General features: G+C 42.2%; 1 protein-coding gene across 3 annotated transcripts in view; it reads left to right on the top strand.

Moving 5' to 3' along the window:
* The window catches only part of ADAMTSL1 (ADAMTS like 1), an 827,290-nt gene that overhangs the window by 718,069 nt on the left and 90,427 nt on the right, over positions 1 to 18,794 (top strand). For all 3 annotated transcript variants that reach the window (XM_072959360.1, XM_072959358.1, XM_072959359.1), the window contains one exon: positions 8,187 to 8,314. In XM_072959360.1, the coding sequence (XP_072815461.1) occupies positions 8,187 to 8,314 (128 nt within the window). The remainder of the gene's footprint in view (positions 1 to 8,186; positions 8,315 to 18,794) is intronic.

The raw sequence follows: 18,794 nt of genomic DNA, 5'->3' as shown, positions 1-18,794 counted from the left end.
AGAGCAAGGGTGTGAAGAACAGAAATAATATCTGGAAAGTACCTGGCACACAGTGGATACTCACTTGACTGTATAATCATTATCACTTAGATATGAGACCAATTTACCAAACCGTCTTCCAGGATGTCTCAAAATCAGGAGCTTCACTCTTACTTGGGGGACTCCTGGTCAATTGTTCAGAGCAGAAATAGAAAGGTGTCTAGTAAAACACAGTGTGATGGAGAATTACCAGCCTAAATCCAGACAACAGGAGAGAATGCTTTTACTCTAGTGACAATTTTTGGCTGGCATTTCTGATCTGGTAGGACAGGGAAATCTGTATGCTCTGAATGTTTATACTTCCCAGAAAGCTTTGGACAGTGTTCCAAAGTAGTGTTGAATAGGAGATGAATTAAGGAGTATTTGGAAGGCTTTAGCTTGGGCAACAGAGTATCCACAGATGGAAACTTCTTAGAATGGAAGAGGGAATCAGATGGAAAATGCCTCCAGGGTCAGTTTCAGAACCGCAGTTGTGAATCATGCTATATGTAAAAGTCATAAGCACATGAAATGCAGTTTCTAAGTTTACAGATAATAGGAAAACTAGAGGCTGGGCAGATATAGGGAGAGAAGGAGAAACCAGTTTCAATTTTGTTTGGCTTGTTTCCTTTATAGAACTAAAGGAAATGGAGATGACAAATGTTTTTCTCAGTTGAAAAGTGTAAGAACAGCAAGTCAGTAAAAAAAGGAGCCATCCCAGTAAATATGTTTGGCCTTAGCCAAAAAAAAAAAAAAAAGTATAGAAGATCATTGCAAGGTCATGGAAATGACCAGCATGAATCAAAAGCAGAGAAGATGAGAGGACACGAGACTCATTGACAACCAGCCACTGTCTGTTCTCTGAAAGTCTAGAAGGTCTCAAAATATCCCCCTAGCGGTTAATTTATTCTTCTAGAAAAATGGTCCTAGCAAATGGTAGAGTTCTGAAAAAGTGGTTAACATTTTTGTATAAATGAGGAAGACACTGAAACAAACCAGAAGTGAAGATTCTTCTGTGTTCTAGGTCAGGGTCAGCAAACTAACCTTGTCAAAGGCCAGAGAGTAAACATTTTAACTTTGCAGACTCTCTCTCTCTGTCTCAACCACTCAGTTCGGCCATTGTAGCCTAAAAGCAGCCACAGAGAATACCTCATCTGGTGTGGCTGGGTGCCAATAAAACTTTATTTACAAAAGCAGGTGGCAGCCGACTGGAGTTTGATGATCTCTCTTCAAGGTAAGTAAGAAACCCAGTCAGTCATTTCATGCCAGGTCTGTAGTTTGAAACGAATGACCCAGCAGGCAAATCAAACTACTCGTATTAGCAAATTAAGACTTAAGGACTTTCTGAAGAGAAGGAAACTGAAGGGTTTGGAAGAAAGTGTGAGGACAGGGTTAAGAATGTGTGGTCAGGTGGCCTTTCCCATTCCAGAAATATTTCCTATATTTCCACCTGGAGCAATCATGGGGCTTCCGGCATTAAATAACTTTTAGTTGGCAATTACATTAAAAACAGCAAAGATTGAAAAAAAGAGTTGCCCTCGCCAAATGGTGATATGAAAGTCTTCATGAACCTCAAATCTGTTCCCCAAAATATCTGAACAAAACAAAGCTCTCCCTTACAAGTCTCTGGGCTACTATAATTTTTGGTTTTAGAAAAAAATTCTTGCTCACAGAGAACGTCTTCTCACAGCATTCTTTGTGTCCTCCAGCTTCAAGCTACTTAAAATCTAGAATATTCTTGTTAGTGATTGTCCATCTCCCTGAGTAACTACAAACTTTGGCACAAATTATCCCCCAGCAGAAAACGAGGCCAAACCACATGCCTTCCAGCTATTTAAAATCCACAATATTCTTGTTAGTGATTGTCCATTTCCCTGAGTAACTACAAATCTTGGCACAAATTACCCTCTACCAAAAACAAAGCCGAACCACGTGCCTTCCTATTAGGCCCCAGTGGATGCTTGGATAGTCAGTTTTTAAAAGGTCAAAGGTCGCTCTCCCTTCCTGAGTCCCTGGACCCGCTGAGCAAGTTACTTCTCTGAACTTTGCTTCTTCTCTAAAATGGGATCATAGTAACAATCTAGTCACATGATAGAATAAAATTAATAAAGCTAGTACACTTGTCTGCTAAATACCTGTTCCCACTCTCCCTTTGTGGTAGATTTGATTATCCTAATCTTAGACAACCCTCAGCAGGAAAAAAAAAAAAAAATCTGCATTTCACGGTAAGGAAAAGACCTCATCTCCTCCTAGGAGTTTGGAGCTGATATTCTTTGCATGGTACCCTTTAACTTATTTGCTTCTAAAGCCTAATTTTTTCCAATTCTCATTCTTTTACTCTTAATATGGACATACTTTTTTTTTTTTTGCAAGGCAGGATTCTGGCTTTTATTTTTAAGTATTCTAAAATTTCAGTATTTGGTTAATAATGTTAAAACAGTTATGGAAATAACTAGTTGTCCTCTTTCCAAGATTCCTGAGTCAAGAATAGAATTGAGGCAGTTGCCAACCCAGTGTGCCATGTGGCCTCAGTCCTCTGTTCCTCTTCCCACCCCCAGTGCCACCACCAAGGTAAACACTCTGTGGCGCATACCCTGCTCTCTCCTTCAGAAAACCCCTTGCTCCTTCCGCATGGCCCTGACTTACGGATTTTTTTCTTGAAAACCCTCCATTTCTCTGTCATTTATCCATGGCAAAGCAGCTCTTCCCAGTGCCCAGAATACATAGGCTGAGACAAGAGGAGTGAGTGATAATGGTGATGGCGATGTCAGCAACAACAAAATAATAATAATAACTGCATTTCCACAGTATTTACTACACGTCAAGTACTTTTCTGTGTTCTTGGAATACCTGAACTCCTGCAGAATAATCACGACAGCCCTAGGTAGGGCAGTAATTCTCCTTATTTTATAGATGGGAAGACTGTGTCCCTGAGAAGTAAGCGACTTGTCCAAGGTTATAAAGCGACTGAGTGATACAGCTGGGGGTGGGGTCCGGTCACTGCGGCCCAGGAGTCTGTACTCTGAACCACTGAGCTGTGTTGTCAAAATGATCATTTTCAGCTCCGTTTCTTTCAAGGTAACTACACAGGTGTTTTATTAAGTATTTATTCAGCATGCTAGCGCTATACTGAATACTGAAGAAGGAACTATAAAAGAAATAAGAGTCCCAGCCCTTGAAGTATTTGTTGACAGTGGAACTGAAGGAATGAGGCGTTGTAGAGTGGAAAGGGGTTTGTAGTACAACTCAGAACAACTCTGGAAGATCAGGAAAGGGAGGGATACTTGTGGACTGTGGTAACCCAAGAGGCTGAACTTGAACTTGTTCTTAAGGGATGGGGAGAATTTGGAAGGATCACCAGGAGGAAGAACATGAATTTAGCGCAAAGCTGTGCAAGGAGAGTCAAAGAGGCCACCTTGAGTGGAAAGACAAGTCTGTGTTGGGAAGTGAGGCAGGTGACTTTGCAAGTATGAGGAAGACACTGTTCTAAAGAGAGAGGATATACCTATACAAGTTCTAGCCCTGTGATGAGACCTAAAATGGATTTAAGAATGATTTGTTAGGGTGAGAGGCCTGAGATGGTACATCATGGCCCATGGAGCAGATGGGTATTTCTGTGTCCAGAGCTTGAAATTTTCCTCTGACAACTGGGAATGACAAGGAAGAATTTCAAGATGGTAATGTAAGTTACCACCACCTGTACCGTTAAAAATTACTAATTTATTAGATGCATCTGATGTTCAGGCTGATGCTTTTTTACTTAGAAAACAGTAAGAAACTGTTTCTTAGAAATAGTTCCGTAGAAACAGTTAGCTCACTCCTTTCTGTGATCCTCGCAAGAACTCTATGAGGTCCTCAGTTTGCAGAAGGAACTTAGAGGCTCATAGGGTTGAAAGGCTTGCCCAAGACCACCACGCGATTCCATGTCTCTTGACTGAAGTCAGGAAACCTGCCCCTCTACTCTAGCTTCACAGGGTGGGTTGTGGACAGTACTGTGAGAGGTAGGCCTGCAGAAGACAGTGGTGTCACTGTTGAGCCAAGGATTTAGAAGGCATCATGATAGCTCCCCACACACAGGATTGTGAGAGCCTTTCCTCTAGACACCGGGAGCGGTCTTCTTTTCAAATGAGCATACTTGCTTTCTGTACGTGGCCAGTGCAGGAGAGCACATCCCCTCAGGGAGCTTGTGCTTGGTATGACCGGCCCACAGCGCTTTGTCCATATCCTCCTCATGTGGACGACAAGGACTTTCCATGTGTAACTAAAACAATTATTTGTACTCTCTCAGATGGTTCTTCGTTTGTAGAATGCTTGAGAAGACAAGCTGTCACAAAGACACAAGTAAAGGCCACCAGAAAAGCAAAAATGTTCTTTCATTTTCTAGCCAAGAACAATGGCCAGAGAAATAAAGCAGTAAGTTTTAGCCCAGTAAACCAAACAGGAATGTGGATATGGGAGGAAAGCAGCAAGTATTAATCTACCTAATGTGACCACAGTACTATGTGCAATGTAGGTCTTCATCATGCCCCATTCCGTGTCCCCTCATCTTGTAATTCCTTAAATTCCAAAACAACCCCAGAGAAATCTTTCTGGTTTGGCTTGGAAAGCAGCACTATGTTTCTGTGCCTGTGCATTCTAAAACAGGCTTATCAAGTCTGAAACCTAAATACAAGCTGACAGAAATCAGCTACCAACAAATTTAGTTAAATTAATAGAGTAGATGCCTGAAAAACAAAGAAAAAAATATTTTTTCCAAGAATCTGTCTCCTTAGATGCCAGGCTAGATAGAGAGCCTAAAGCAAGCCTCAGTCTCCAGCAAGCCCTTTCCTTGGCCTCGTCATGTTTCCTAGAGAGTCTTGCATTGGAACCCTCTCTGGAAGTATTGCTCCCCCTAGTGGCAGCCTCCAGAGTCCCATCTACTGATTTTACAGGCATATGCGAGACATGACAGGTTGAATTGTACTGGATTGAAAAACCCTATTTGAAATGACTCTGACACCAAATAACTATGTACTTCCTTAAGCTAAAGAGTTCAGTTTTATGAATAAAAACAATAAGTATACGCAATACATGAGAAATTCAGGTTTTGTCACACATAGATTTTGTCCTAAGACAATATTTAAACTGTTTTGTGAAGGCAAATACTTCAGCTTCTTTATCTTTGTGTAGACAGTTTACGGAATAAAAGAAAATGTGAATGCTGAGGCTTATGATCTAGATTCCTTCCTTTCCATTTCCATTATTCCCAACCTAGTTCAGACCCTGATGGCTCTGTGCCCAGTGTGGTGGATGCTCCCCCCTTCTGTTCACCAGCTTTGTGGGAATTCTCTCCAGGCTTCATACAGGCAGAGAGCATCATGGCTCGCTCAGTAGCACCAGTGCCTGGAGAAACTGATGCAGTTGTAAAAGTGAAGCCCAACTTAAAATAATTTAGGTGGTTCAGGCGCAGAGTGGGAGTGGGGCTTAGACCCTCTGCATGAGATCAGGCAGGGGCAATAGTCCTATGCAGAGAAAAATGGTCAGAATATAGAGAGTTAATAAATTGTCGGGGTGGAAGTGGACCAATATCTTGAGCCCCTCTCACTTCCTTCCTCACAGTCTTTTCATCCCCCCTCCTTGCTCGCATTTACGTCTCCATTTGGAATGTCTAATATCACCAATGGGAAGGTCTCTGGAAATACCAAAAGGTGGTCCAGAGCTTCCTTATATACTTCATTTTAACAGTTCCCTCTGCTGGACAGGAAAACATACTTCAACTGCATTTTAGAAGCTGATAAGCTGAAAGGTAGAGGAAGAGATTTGCCAACAGTGATGACGTAAATCTTAGAAACAAAATAAAGTTCAAAAGACTTGGCTTCTAGCCTCCTGTTCTGAACGTTCAATTCAAGAACCCTTTCTGATAAGGTTCTGATAGGGAAGCAACTATCCCAGCGGACTTGGGAGTTTAGCAGATTTAATCCCTGCCTTTTGAGTGTGCTAAAACTGAGTAATGATCTACTAAGTTCAGTCATCTTAAGTGGTCAGTTCTTTTGAAATTTGGTTAAGCTTGTTTTTCTGATTCTTGCCTGGAAATTGTTTTGGAGTCATCCATGTTCCTGGGACATCGTAAAGATTTAAATCATAAAGTCAGTGTTTCATTTTTTAAATCTAAAACAGCCTGAACACCTGAAAAGATTTAGCAGGGGTACTGTGTTGCATCTATGAAGATTCCTGTTTTTAAAATAGTGATATTATTATTTAAAATATTGTATGGCTTACTAAAGGAAAGTAAATTGTATATCATCTTTCTCTTATTAGCAGTTTGAAATAAACTAACCAATTAGCATGTAACTGTTGGACTTTGAGAGAAAACCCCTAATTTTGATGGATGAGTGGATGAAGGAATGGTGAGTTCTCTCACAGTCTCTCTTAGCCTTTATGTTGTCCCTCGAAAAGCCTCAACTCTAGTTCAGTGCCACAGAAGCCAGACTGTCCCTGTAAGAGCAACGATGATCTGGAATGGCACTGAATCAAACACACACCATCCAGAAATTTCCCTTTGGCTAAGATTTTCTCTTTCCTTTCCCGTTTTTACCAGAGCTGCCCATACACATAGCCAGACTGAAGAATGATTGATATAAGCTTTGCTTTTCCTGTCTCCTGCCTTTCCTCCAACAGGAGGTACGAAAAAGCAATGCAATGGGCCCAAGGCCAATAGCAGAGGTGAGGAGGCCTGATTCATTGCCAGACTAGTCACCCACCTCAGAATAATTAAGAGCTGACTAGAGATGGTGCCAAACGGCAAATACCATAGAGTCTGGAGAGGACCCAGAAAGAGACATAGTGGAGAAAAAGAATTGTACAGTGGGAGACGGTGCGGCTGGGACAGGGGATCTGACTCCTGGTCTTAATTTCATCACCAAGTCTTTTGAGTTCCCCTGACCTTTTCGTGTTTTTTTTTTTTTTCTTTCCCCTTTTTGAAAAATGACTCCTTACCTGCTTGCGTCCTATGGATGAATGTTAACATGATCTTAGGTGAACAGTTCTTGGCGCCTTTGGAAACTAGAGAGGTGGAAATAATCACGAAGATGGAAATGACTGACTCTGGGAGCCCCAAAGCTGCCACTAAATCGTTCCTGTGCTGTGGAATGATTTATTGACCTAAACCCCTGCCAGGTCCGGCGCTGAATCTCCGAAGTTCCCATCCAGTCCTTCCCCACAATGCTTCTGGGGTCCCACCTCCACATACACATTCCACTTATCATCAGCCTCAGCAAGTCCCCAGGACATCAGCTTCAGGTCGTCATTAGTCATTCATCTGCTAAGCTGCCCTAATGTTGCAGGTAGTTCTTAGAAACGGCATCAATCTGGAAAAGAAAAAAACGGTAGACTGAGATAGGAGTGGATTTTGAAGTTCATGGTAGAAATTCACAATTTGAGTCTTATCATTCCTTTCAGGTAAAGCAAAGTATCTGAACTATATGGTGATGATTCTGGAATGACCCTGAAGGGCAGACTTTGCCTCCATTCTGATGGCACCTTCTTCACAGAAGAAGAGCCCTCTACCAAGTCATGTGGGAAATAAAACAATAAATAAGTTCTGCCTGATGATATTTACAGACTAATGAAGGCAGTAGAATTGAGACATAGTTACATGCGTAATTTCCTTCAAATGTGTGCACCAAAATTCTCTTGTCAGCATTTGATTCCTACCTGCCTCCCTCCCTCCTCCAAGCCTTAACAGGTGCCTTTCTCCATATGTGGAAGCTCTGCCTACTTTCCACCATCGATCCAAGCCCCACTTCTCCTTTATAGCTTTGCCTTTTCCTTAATCAGCCTTCCCCAAATCGATCTGCACCATCCATTCTGGCATCTCCTCTCACCCCTGATGTGTGTGTTACACGTACTCAGTGCGCACATACCGTCTGCAACAACTCTTAGCATTTAGACCAAGTAATCGACACAGCACGTAAGCAATCCCAAACCTCCGTATTTAGGCCTGCCACCAGAATCACACCAATCTCACCAATCACAGTGGCAAGAGAGGCTGATTTCCTGTGGCTCGTTTGTGCCACTTGCTAAAACAGTTCTGAATATCCCCTGAGGTTCCTGCCAGCTTTGCCAACAACAAATGGCAAAAAGGAGTCAACCGACCTGACCAGGTCTACGTTTCTTTTCTGTTGCTCCAGGATTCTTCTACAGCCAGATGATTCCTTACAGATCCTGTCACCTGTGGAAGCTGATGTGGGTTTCTACACTTGTAATGCCACAAACGCCCTGGGATATGACTCTGTCTCCATTGCCGTCACGTTAGCAGGTAACATGAACATCCCCGTTCAATTCAGAGATCACTGAGTGGGTGTCTGCAGCATACCAAGCGGGCTGGGGGGCACATATGTAAATGAGATCCACACCCTGCCTTCAGCAAGTTTATCATCTATCATTGTAATTAAAGGGGGCTAACGTGTAATATGAAGTACGTGCTGATAACCAATGAGGGTGCAGTTTCATTCCACCTGGGAGGTCTTAGACTTGGAGCAGAATTTTGATAAATGGAAGTGTGAGAAATACTCCAGACAGAAAGAACACGGAGCAGAGGAGATGTGTACAACTAAGTAGCCTGCTGGGGAACATGAACGTGACCTGACGCGACTCTGACACGACTGAATGGTCTTTCTGTTTCTCCGTGTCCCACCTGTTACAAAGAAGCCTGTAAGAGTCTGGGTAGCTGGGATTCTGTGGTTGTGGGTTGGAGCAGAAGTGTTCTTTCTTTTTACTTCAACCTCTTGCTGTAATGCACCTGCCAATACTTTGCCTTTTTCCATAGAGGTTAGCAAATATTCAGAAATTCAGTGACGACTGCAGAAAATTGCAGTTCAGAGCACAGTGCCTCCCAAGGTTGTGATCTTGTAGTAATGTTCCTTTATAAAACCTTTCTTACGTAGGACAGATCTTTGCCTTTGAAACTGAGAGAGACCTTAGATACCAGCTGGATCAGGGCCCTCAGTTCTCAGGGGCCAGACAACCTGAGGTCACACAAACACTCAGCTGGTGGCAGGGGGAGGGGAACTGAGGTCTCCTCACTCCCAGCTCATTGTTCCGTCCACCTTCCCACCGATCCTGCCAAACCGGGATCCCCTTTCTCAGATCTGGGCTGTGCAGCCTTTTTGGCGGTATGTTGCATGTGTTTGTATTTATTCTTTTCAATCGCCACTCCCATCAGATGATTCAGTAGATGCTAGAAAAGCTGCATCACCCCACACTGACCTCATCGGTCCACCCTGGGATTATGTTGTCACACTGTTTTCCAGTCACACGTGCTACTCCCTTGCATATCTGTTCAGCAACAGTATTCCTGCCCCTCGACCTGCGACTGATCTGAGAAGGGACCTTGAGCAGGAGGCTTTGCAGAGAAGATGAAAGCCAACAATGAATAAGACAAGCTTAGCGGTCCTGGGGTAGATTAAAGACTGGTATTATTAATGTGTATTTTTTTGTGAATAGAACATTTGCTTTTCCCCTTATGTATTCCAGTCATAATCTTTATGCCCCTCTTTATACCGAGCCCAGATGCTCAGCACCAGTCTGGTTAAATCTCTTCTGCCTTGCCCCCTCTGGCCTGCCTTGGCCAGGGCACTGCTGACGTCCTTCCAACTGCTGGCAAACAGTGGCTCTTACAAGGTTAACTCTTTTGTTTATATTTATCCAGATACGGTTCAGCTCTGTCACAGACTAAATACCCTTTGTTCACCTGAATTTAATACGATTCATGGAAACCTGTCTGGAATTAAGCAAGGCAATTGTAAAATCAGGGTTGTCTTCAGCTCTTTGAAAAGAAGCTGTTGGAGGCTGCCAAAATGTTCAAAGCCGGGGAAGAGAGAGAGCAGCCAAAGAGGCCCGGGGAAAGGGGGAGAGGGGCTGAGCGATGAAGTAGTTTACGAAGACCACACCCAGGGCTTAGGGAGCTGCGTCCTTGTGCTTGGCTGGTGGGCTTTGTTCAGGTCTGCTGGCAAATCTGTCAAACAGTCACTCTAGAAGTTAAGGCTCGGAGGTTTATGTTATATTTGTGTCTTTACCTGGGATTATCATCTACCCTGGTGTCAGCGTCTACACGCACAGTTTTAAGTGACTCACTAGCTACTGTTCTGAGCACACCCTCTGCCAAGTATTACCGCCGTATAGCAGCAGTAGGACTTGAGTTCTGTGCTCCGTGATGCTTACAGACTAGTGAAGGTGCTCAATGTATATGTGACTATCTAGAATTGAGAAATAGTTACAACTTCCTTCAAATGTACTCATCACAATCCTGGGTAGCGATGTATATACAACCTACATATAATGTAAATAAGAGTGGGGGTGCGGGGATGATGAACATCATGCACTCCTACGTTTGATTACCAGTTTTACTGTTCATTAGTTGTGTGACCTTGAGCAAAGTGTATAACCTCATTGAGTCTTCGTTCTCATCTGTAAAAGGGAAATTAATCATCTTTTACGGGGTTGTTGTGAGGTTAAATAAGATTGCACGTGTGAAAAAGCACTTAGCCCAGTGCCAGGCGCATAGTTCACACTCAATAAATGTTTCCTTTCCTTCCTCTAGCTCTTCTAAAATGAAACACATCCTGAAAGTGATTCTAAAATATGTAAAACATTAGCCCAACTTTGCTTCCGTGTATATTTCACTGTGTCTTCACACTGAAAATTTTTAAGTGTGGACTTAGGAGCTGATTCTGCTTACCTGGAATCAAATCCTCATATATCTCAGTGTTTCTGTACTTTAAAGACGTTGTAGTTTCTCTTTTCTTTGACGTCAGTATAAATGTAGACCAAAGGGGGAAAACTTTTTTTTGAGGCTCAAAGCACTCAGGTGTCCCCATGATTTTGTAAGGAATGTGTGGGCTTTGGTCTCACCAATGCACCTGAGTTGACCAGATGTGGGGAAATTTGTTTACAGTTAATTCATAAGAGCAGGCAGAGCATGGCAGATAAGCCTGCAAGGTCTGGATTTGAATCCTGGCTTTGTGATTTCCAAACTACATAACCCTCAGTGGCTTCTTCAGCCTCCCAATTCCGACTACATTTGTAAAATGGTAGTAATAACGGTGTTTGACTCAGAGGGTTCTCGTGAAGATGAAATGCATATTATTCTTGTAAAATGCTAATGCATGTGCCAGCATGTAGCAAGCACTCAAAAGTTGTTAGCTATGGTTATTATTGTAAGGATAAAACAAAAGCCAGGTTATTTTCACAGTAGGGGAGATGCCTTTTCAGAGACAGAAACCCTTTGTAGAGCCCCCCTCTCTAATGTCTTAACAACTCAGTGTCTCAGTATCAAGGGGGAAGCTGAATTAGCCATCTGAAAAGTGGCTGGAGCGCCTGGATTCAGGGCAAGGGAGGTGAGTTCACGAGGACTGTTTCACACGGGCCACAGGAACTCTCCCCGGTCTGTGACTAGACCTCTCCCGTTGAGTTGCCCCACCCTGAGTTGAGTGTGTTGCCAGTTCAGCCTCTCAGGTTTGTTGTAGGTCCATTGCTACTCTCTACAGGATTTTTATTTAAATATATAAACACCATTTAGTTTTAGACATACCAACACAGCCAAACCTTCCCTGCTCTGCCCTCTTTGGGCCTATAGAATGTGTTTTTTAGTGCCCTTTTCTTCTCTCTGAACTCATCCAGTTATGTGTTGATTTTATCTTTTAAGCTCCAGAGATCTGAGAGTACTTTTCAAGTATCTCTCAGCATGGAGAAGGCTAATATTCCTTTATCTGCCTCCCTGGGCCAGGAAACTCACAGCCATGTCGACCCAGTGGCACAGAGTTCCTCTCTGTCCTCAGTTGACTTAATTGGATGCCTGTTTCACTGCTCAGGTTGTCGATGAGAAGGGAGGGTAGCAGGAGGTAGGGAGGAGTATAAGATTATCACCAAAATGTAACATTCTGAACACCTGAATACTTTGTGTGCAGGTATAAACAGAGTTAGGTAAAGGAGCGTGTCTGGTGGGCACAAAGAAAAGTTTCAAGAGCCATCTTAACTAGTCGGATTCAGCACTCAGCCAGGTTGCTCAGAAAGCTTCCAGATCTGAATGGGGTAGGCAGCGTTTTGAAGGAAAGCAGTAGTTTCCTGGTAAATTGCTTCAGGCTGGATCAGTGGAGTGGCGCTCTACTTAGCAATGCAGATGAGGCCTGCACAGGTGTAGACCACTGATGAGGTCATAGCCATAAGGGAAACGTTTTCGGTTGTCATTGATTTTATAAGATCACAAAAGAGATACTGTAAGGCCTGCTTGACATTATCAATGGAAAATGAGAAGATGGGGGCTGGGGGATGAGCATATCTTTCATTGAAAGAAGAGAAGACAGATGAGCTCACCCAAAGTTTTCATAGGAAAAGAGAGACAGAAAATATTTCTCCTTTCCTGGCATGTTTTTCTGCTTTTTTATGAGTTGAATAGCTGACACATATTGTGTCTAATAAAGAGATCACAGAAACCTCACTGGGAAAATAAAAATAAAAAAGGCAATTGTGTTCTTTTTAAATTCTTCTTTCTCTGCCCCTTCCTCATTATGACTTAGTAGCTACAATAAAAGACAAGCAGTTTTGTAAGGTTTTCATAATGTAAGTCATTTTGAATTGGCATTTCTGAATTTTTCATCCAGCAGCTCTGTTAACCAGAGGAGGATTTGGCTTCGTAGAGAGTTAGACTCAACAAGGGCTTTGTCGTCAGTGGCAGAGACTGACACAGGAAGGTGTGCTCGGTGCACTAGATCAGAGAGAAAGGCACACAGGTTGGGCTCTGTTCCTGGTGGTGCTCTGAACAACGGGCAGTGGCCATTACCTACTTCACGCTGCCGTCCAGGTACCTCATTATCTGATCCAATACTTAGTATCCAAGGCCCTTAAGTTTTCCCCCATCTGTATAGATGTGTAGCATGCCCATCAAAGAGGCCTGGTGTTGACAGAATTTAGGTAAAATGGATGAGAGTATAGCAGGAGAATCCAGCTTACTCTGCTCCCCAGTAGGTTAGAGGAGACAAACAGGGCAGTACAAGTGTTCTAGGCCAGCCTGTCGCACATCCTGAGAAAGCAATTACCGCATCTGTCCAGTAGGGTGAGGAAAGGGTGGGTGGTTGGACAGGCAGTGGGATACACTGTATCCTTGGCCAGTTGTTTCTAGGAGAGGCTGCAGCATCATGCAGCTGTGCTAGGTGGGGGGTCTTTGTCTGGGCCCCTGCAGTGGCACATGCGAAAGAAGTTATGACAGCATCACTTGCTCCCACAGCATCTTGAGGAGTCATCAACTTCAATTGCATGATTAGAAGAGATAGTGACAGTAACCTGAATAGCTGAACACACCGGCATTGGCAAAAAGTGTCTTCAGGGAATGGCAGTGGAAACAAGGGAACAGAAGAAAGCCATCCAGCCTGGGTGTGTTCAGGAAAGGGCAGTCCAAGCCCTACCTACTTCCTTAGATCCTAAGGGCCCTGCGATATTTATACCGAAGGCACGCCAACTAAACAGCATCTCAAGGGCAAAGAAGTACCAATTCTTCCTCATTTTTTGTGCAAGATAATTAATTAGTAGTCACAGTGCTGACCCTGACTCATCAAGAAAAGGTTAAATTAGGTCAAAACTATTTTGTCAGTTTTGTTGAGGTGCAATTTACATACCATAGAATTCACCCATTGTAAGTTTTCAATTCAGTGATATTTTAGCAAATCTTTTAAGTTGTGTAGCCATCACTACGAGCCAAGGTTGTTGTTTTCCTAAAAACTTTTCTTAAAAACACACTGCATAAGTCAGCCATTTAAAATATACAACTCAGTGGCTTTTAGCACTTTCAGACCCGTGCATCCATCACCACACTCAATTTTAGAATACTTTCAGTATCACAAAGTAAATTCCACGCCTCTTAGTCATCACTCCCCAACTCCTCCATCCCCTCTAATCCTGGGTAACCACTAATACACTGTGTCTTCATAGGTCTGCCTGTTCTAGACCCTTCAAATAAATGGAGTTACATATGGTCCTTTGTTACTGACTTGGCATAATGTGATCAGGGTTCACCCATGTTGTGGCATGTATGCTGCACTCCTTTTTATGGTGGAGTAATAGTCCACTTAATGAATATGCCACATTTTATTCCATTCATCAGTTGATGGACATTTGGGCTGTTTCCAGTTTTTGACTATCATAAATAGTGCTGCAGTGAACATTCATGTGCAAGTTTTTGTGTGGACATATGTTTTCATATCTCTTGGGTATATATACCTAAAAGTGGAATTGCTGGATTGTGTGGCACATTTATATTTAACTTTTTAAGAAACTTACCAGTTATGTTACAAAGTGGCTACACCATTTTACATTTCCATCAGCAGCATCTGTGGATTCCAGAGTCTCCACATCCTCACCAACACTTGTTATTGTCTTTTTTTTTTTTACCACCATCCTTATGGATGTAAAGTGATAATTCATTGTGGTTTTAATTTACATTTCTCTAGTAACTAATGATGTTGAGCATCTTTTCATATGCTTATTAGTTGTTTATACATCTTATTTGTTGCAGTAGCAACTTTGGTGATATAGACAGTGTATATGGCCTGTATATTAGTATTTTTATTGCTGCTATAACAAATTACCACAAGCTTAGAGTCTCAGAGCAACACAAATATATCATCTTAAGAGTCCTGTCGGTAAAAAATCAGGAATAGCCTTACCAGGATAAAACTGAAGTGTCAGCGAGGTGCACGCCTTTCTGTAAGCTCCAAGGGAGAGTGATTTTCCTTTTCATTTGGGTTGTTGGCAGAATTTAGCTCCTTGTGACCTAGGACTGTGGTCCCTGTTTTCTTGCTGGCTGTAAACAGGTTCTGGAGGCTGCTGCATTCCTTAGCTCTTGGTCCTCTTCCTCCACCTTTAAAGCTAGCAATGGTGAGCTGAGTCTTTCTCATATTGCCTCTCTCTGACAAGCTCTTCTGTCTCCCTCTTCTGACTTAAGAGCTCGGGTGGTTAGATGGCCCACCTAGATAATCTAGGATAATTTCCCTATCTTAAGTCAGTTCATTAGCAACCTTAATTCCAGCTGCAATTTTAATTTCCTTTTTCTGTGTAATACAACATGGTCACAGATTCGAAGGATTAGGATGTAGACGCCTCAAAGACAAATGCAAATCTAATTCTGATGGCCCTTCCAATTTTTCCACATAAGCCAAACCAAAACACACACATCTTTTTTTTAATCTTTCCATTTTTAACTGAGCCTAACTAACTCAAATTTTTACAAATTCTTTCCAGACTAAACATGTCAGTGATCTGAACATAGCCTGGAGGCTACCAGTGCCCTCTGGTTAAATCTTCCATTTTCTGTATTCTCTGCTCCTATGTTATATCTCATTCTCCAGTATAGTTAGAGTGTTACCAAAGTGTAGTCATTTATTTTATTAGATTATAAATTACATTAACTAAAACCAGGTAATGATTTGGATGGGAGAGAAATATTTGTTTTTTACTACTATTAAAAAGGAAGCTTATTGTAATAATAAGTAAGATTTGGGGGAAAGAATTTGCCTCATTACAAAACTTAGAGCAGATTTAGAATTATAAACCTGTGTCCTTACTGTAAACAGAGGGATTTTCAATAGATGCACACTTGGGTCTTTTTTAGACCTAAGAGTTCATGAATCTCTTACATACAAATAAAGAACAGCAATCTCCATCCACCACTACCAACTGTAAACTCCCCTCACTTGAAATTCTAACATTTGCAAATTTACTTCCTTTATCTTTGGGAGACTAGAAGACTAGACGGCGAAGAAGTAGAGCTTTTGCAGTGAAGTCCAGGAAAAATTACAGATGAAGGGAAAAGGTATCGTAGGACAGGTGAAGAGAAAGGGGATAAAGGTGACTAAAAGTTCAAACACTGACTCAGCAGGTGGGAGTGAAGGAAACCTTGCAAGAGAGACAGCAGGACAAGAAGGAGTTAAAAATTCCTGACCTATAAAAAGTGAAAGGCATTTGGAAGGACAACCAGACTAAGGAAAATATCATGCATATTAATGTAAAACTATTATCTGTAACAAAGCAACTCTTGTTGAATTGCCAGGTAGCCAGATCCTCTGAAGTTTCTGGCCAGCATGGGATGGTAACTGAACATGACTGGCCATGATTTTTCATTACTGATTTCAAATGTATAAGATGTTGTTGGTATTTTTATAGACGCTTTCATTGGTTCACACAGATTGTGGTCCCTTAAACTTTATTCGACTCATGAGTTCTTTAATTCTTCAACTGTAAATTCTCATTTCAGAGAGTTTTCACAGATTCAGCTCCAGTGGCCCTTATGAGAGGCCTATGATAATTGCAGTATAAGTTGAGGCTAGCATTTTTTAAGGCATTGCTTTGATAGTCTCACCTGTTACAGGCATTATCCATTGATTAAAGCTGGATGAAATATAATTTACTTAGTTTTAGGTATTGAAAGTGTGTGAAACTTACAGCATCATATTGCCGTATACGCAAATATTTTAATTAGTGGGCATCACTATCTTGTTCACTTTTCTCTTGAAATCAGATCTGGGGCTGCTGTAGGTGCCCCTACAATTTTTCTTGAACAGTGTTGTGGGCAACCCCAGCAAGTCAGCCTGGCGGATGTTGTTTCACAGCTTCTCTGGAAGTAGATACTTCCTGGGGTATCCAACGAGAGCATCCTTAAACTTTCCCTCTCTGTCCAGAGACTGATACCAGTTTCAGGAGAAGCCAAAGTATTTCTTCTTCTAATTATCCTGAAACCCCCACAGTTCTTCAAAATAGAAGCAGTCAAGTTCCTTCTCACTAATGGATTTGTTTCTTTTCCTCTTTCCTGCCTTTTCTTGTTTCTTTAAACTTGCCCTTCCTGCGTGTTTTCTTGGTTTATCAAAAACTAAGTATCGGTTTATCAGCACTGTTCCTCAGAGCATCTTCTTCCTGTATCATAGTGGAGATAACGCTGATGATAGCCAACATTTATTCAGACCTCATGCTGTGCGGAGGAAGGAATCATTCAAACAATTTTACAAGCATTAGTGTACTTACCGTACTCTCTTATATACTGTCAGCCAGTAGAAGTAGAAAACCAAGGCACAAAGAGATTAAATAACTTGCCTAAGGCCGTTTAGCTGTTGTGATAGAGTCTAAACACCTATCATATAGGTTCCATTTCTCACGCCCATGCCTGCTTCGGGCATCACTACTTACCACGCACTTTTGTTGCTCAATCCTCATGAATATAACCCAGAATCCATATCTGAGCAGACCTCCAAGAAGACTCTGCCAGTTGCTAGTTTAGGCATCATAATCTCAAACCTATTTGCCATTTTGGCATCCTTCCTGGAGCTCTAAGGTTATCTCCAAGCCTGCGTCCTGCAGTCCCGGTTTCTGTCATTGCCCAGTTTCCCAGTCACTTTCAACAAGTCTTCTTGTTCTCCTTGGGAATGAAAGCACATAAGCGCTTCCTAGCATAAATCACCTCTAGCTTAAGAGGGAGAATCTGAAGTCTTCAAAGTTCAGTTCATTTTTGGTGGCTAAGGGTCATAAAGAACCATTTTTAAATGACGTTTGTGACTTACAATGTTCGAAGGATTGAAAGAGAACCGATTTGATTCATTCAATCAATGAATTAAAAATATTCATTAAACCTGGATTAATTAGCATTTGCTAACCACCTTTACAAACAAAATCATAAATATATGATGGTTAAAATGTAGTCAATTATTTCTTGCTCACATCATGTCTCAAACAAATTACAGCACCAGAGGGTTTCTATGGTTTGGGTCAAGAAGTGGCACCTTTGACTTGTGCTTGCCTTCCGTCTGCTAGAACTCAGTGCCTTGCCCTCACCTAACTGCAAAGAGACTGGGACATACCCCACTGTGTGCCCAGGAAGAAGAAGAAAGGGATTTGGTTAGTAGCAGATCTGTCTCAGCCGGGGCTTCTAAAATGGAAGGCGTCTTGCTGTTGAAAACAAAGTTCTCTTAGCAGAGGCTTGGACTTTGGGCCTGAGAAAGAGTTACTTAGAATGCTCTCTGCTCTTGGCTGCACTCAAAAAACAAACCTTCATCTCCTCTGGCTCCTCTCTCAGTCACCCTTCTCCTGGGCCAAAGATATTTTTCAAGCACATATCTTTAGATTTTTTTTTCCCCATTGGGTTTTGATCTTACCCAGAGTCACACACAAGGGAGCGAGGCGTAAGGCAGAACCCAGACTATGCACAGTAATGTATTTCCAAGCATTGCTCCTTGGGCTGCTCATCTGTCCTGCTGGTCTCTCCAGCTACTGGTCCTTCAGGGTCAGGACAGTGCCTGTTTAGTCAAACACCTCTGCTGGAAAGGCATCCCAAGGTGCCACGGCTCCACATCAGTGGATACTGACATGCGAGTGTTCGCTCACCTCAGGTTCACCCTTGCTTACCACTGAGGCTCTGAATCCCCTGTTCCTTGTCACTTCGACAGGAGCCAGAATCCAAAAGCTAAGGGTATGATGAGGTCTGAAGGAAATGAACAATAAATGATTCTCTTAATGCTTCTGTTTCTATGTCTGACTCTCTTAAAGAGGCTTGATTGCTTATGTTGGACCTGATAAATTGAAAAGCTTGCCTTTGTTTCCATGTTCTCATTTTTCATAAATGTATATAGATATAAAACTAGGCTTAATCGCCTTAGATGTATAGCTCTCATGCAACTAACACAGATTTACAGATTCAGTGAAAGAGTAAGCTGTAAACCCCATCGATTTCTGTAAAAGAATGCTTATGTAATCTGCTAGCT

This window comes from Vicugna pacos, chromosome 4 (genome assembly GCF_048564905.1).
Source record: "Vicugna pacos chromosome 4, VicPac4, whole genome shotgun sequence".
Classification (NCBI taxonomy): domain Eukaryota; kingdom Metazoa; phylum Chordata; class Mammalia; order Artiodactyla; family Camelidae; genus Vicugna; species Vicugna pacos.
Note: the sequence above shows the minus strand (reverse complement) of the source record. Positions and strands in the feature narration are given on the sequence as shown.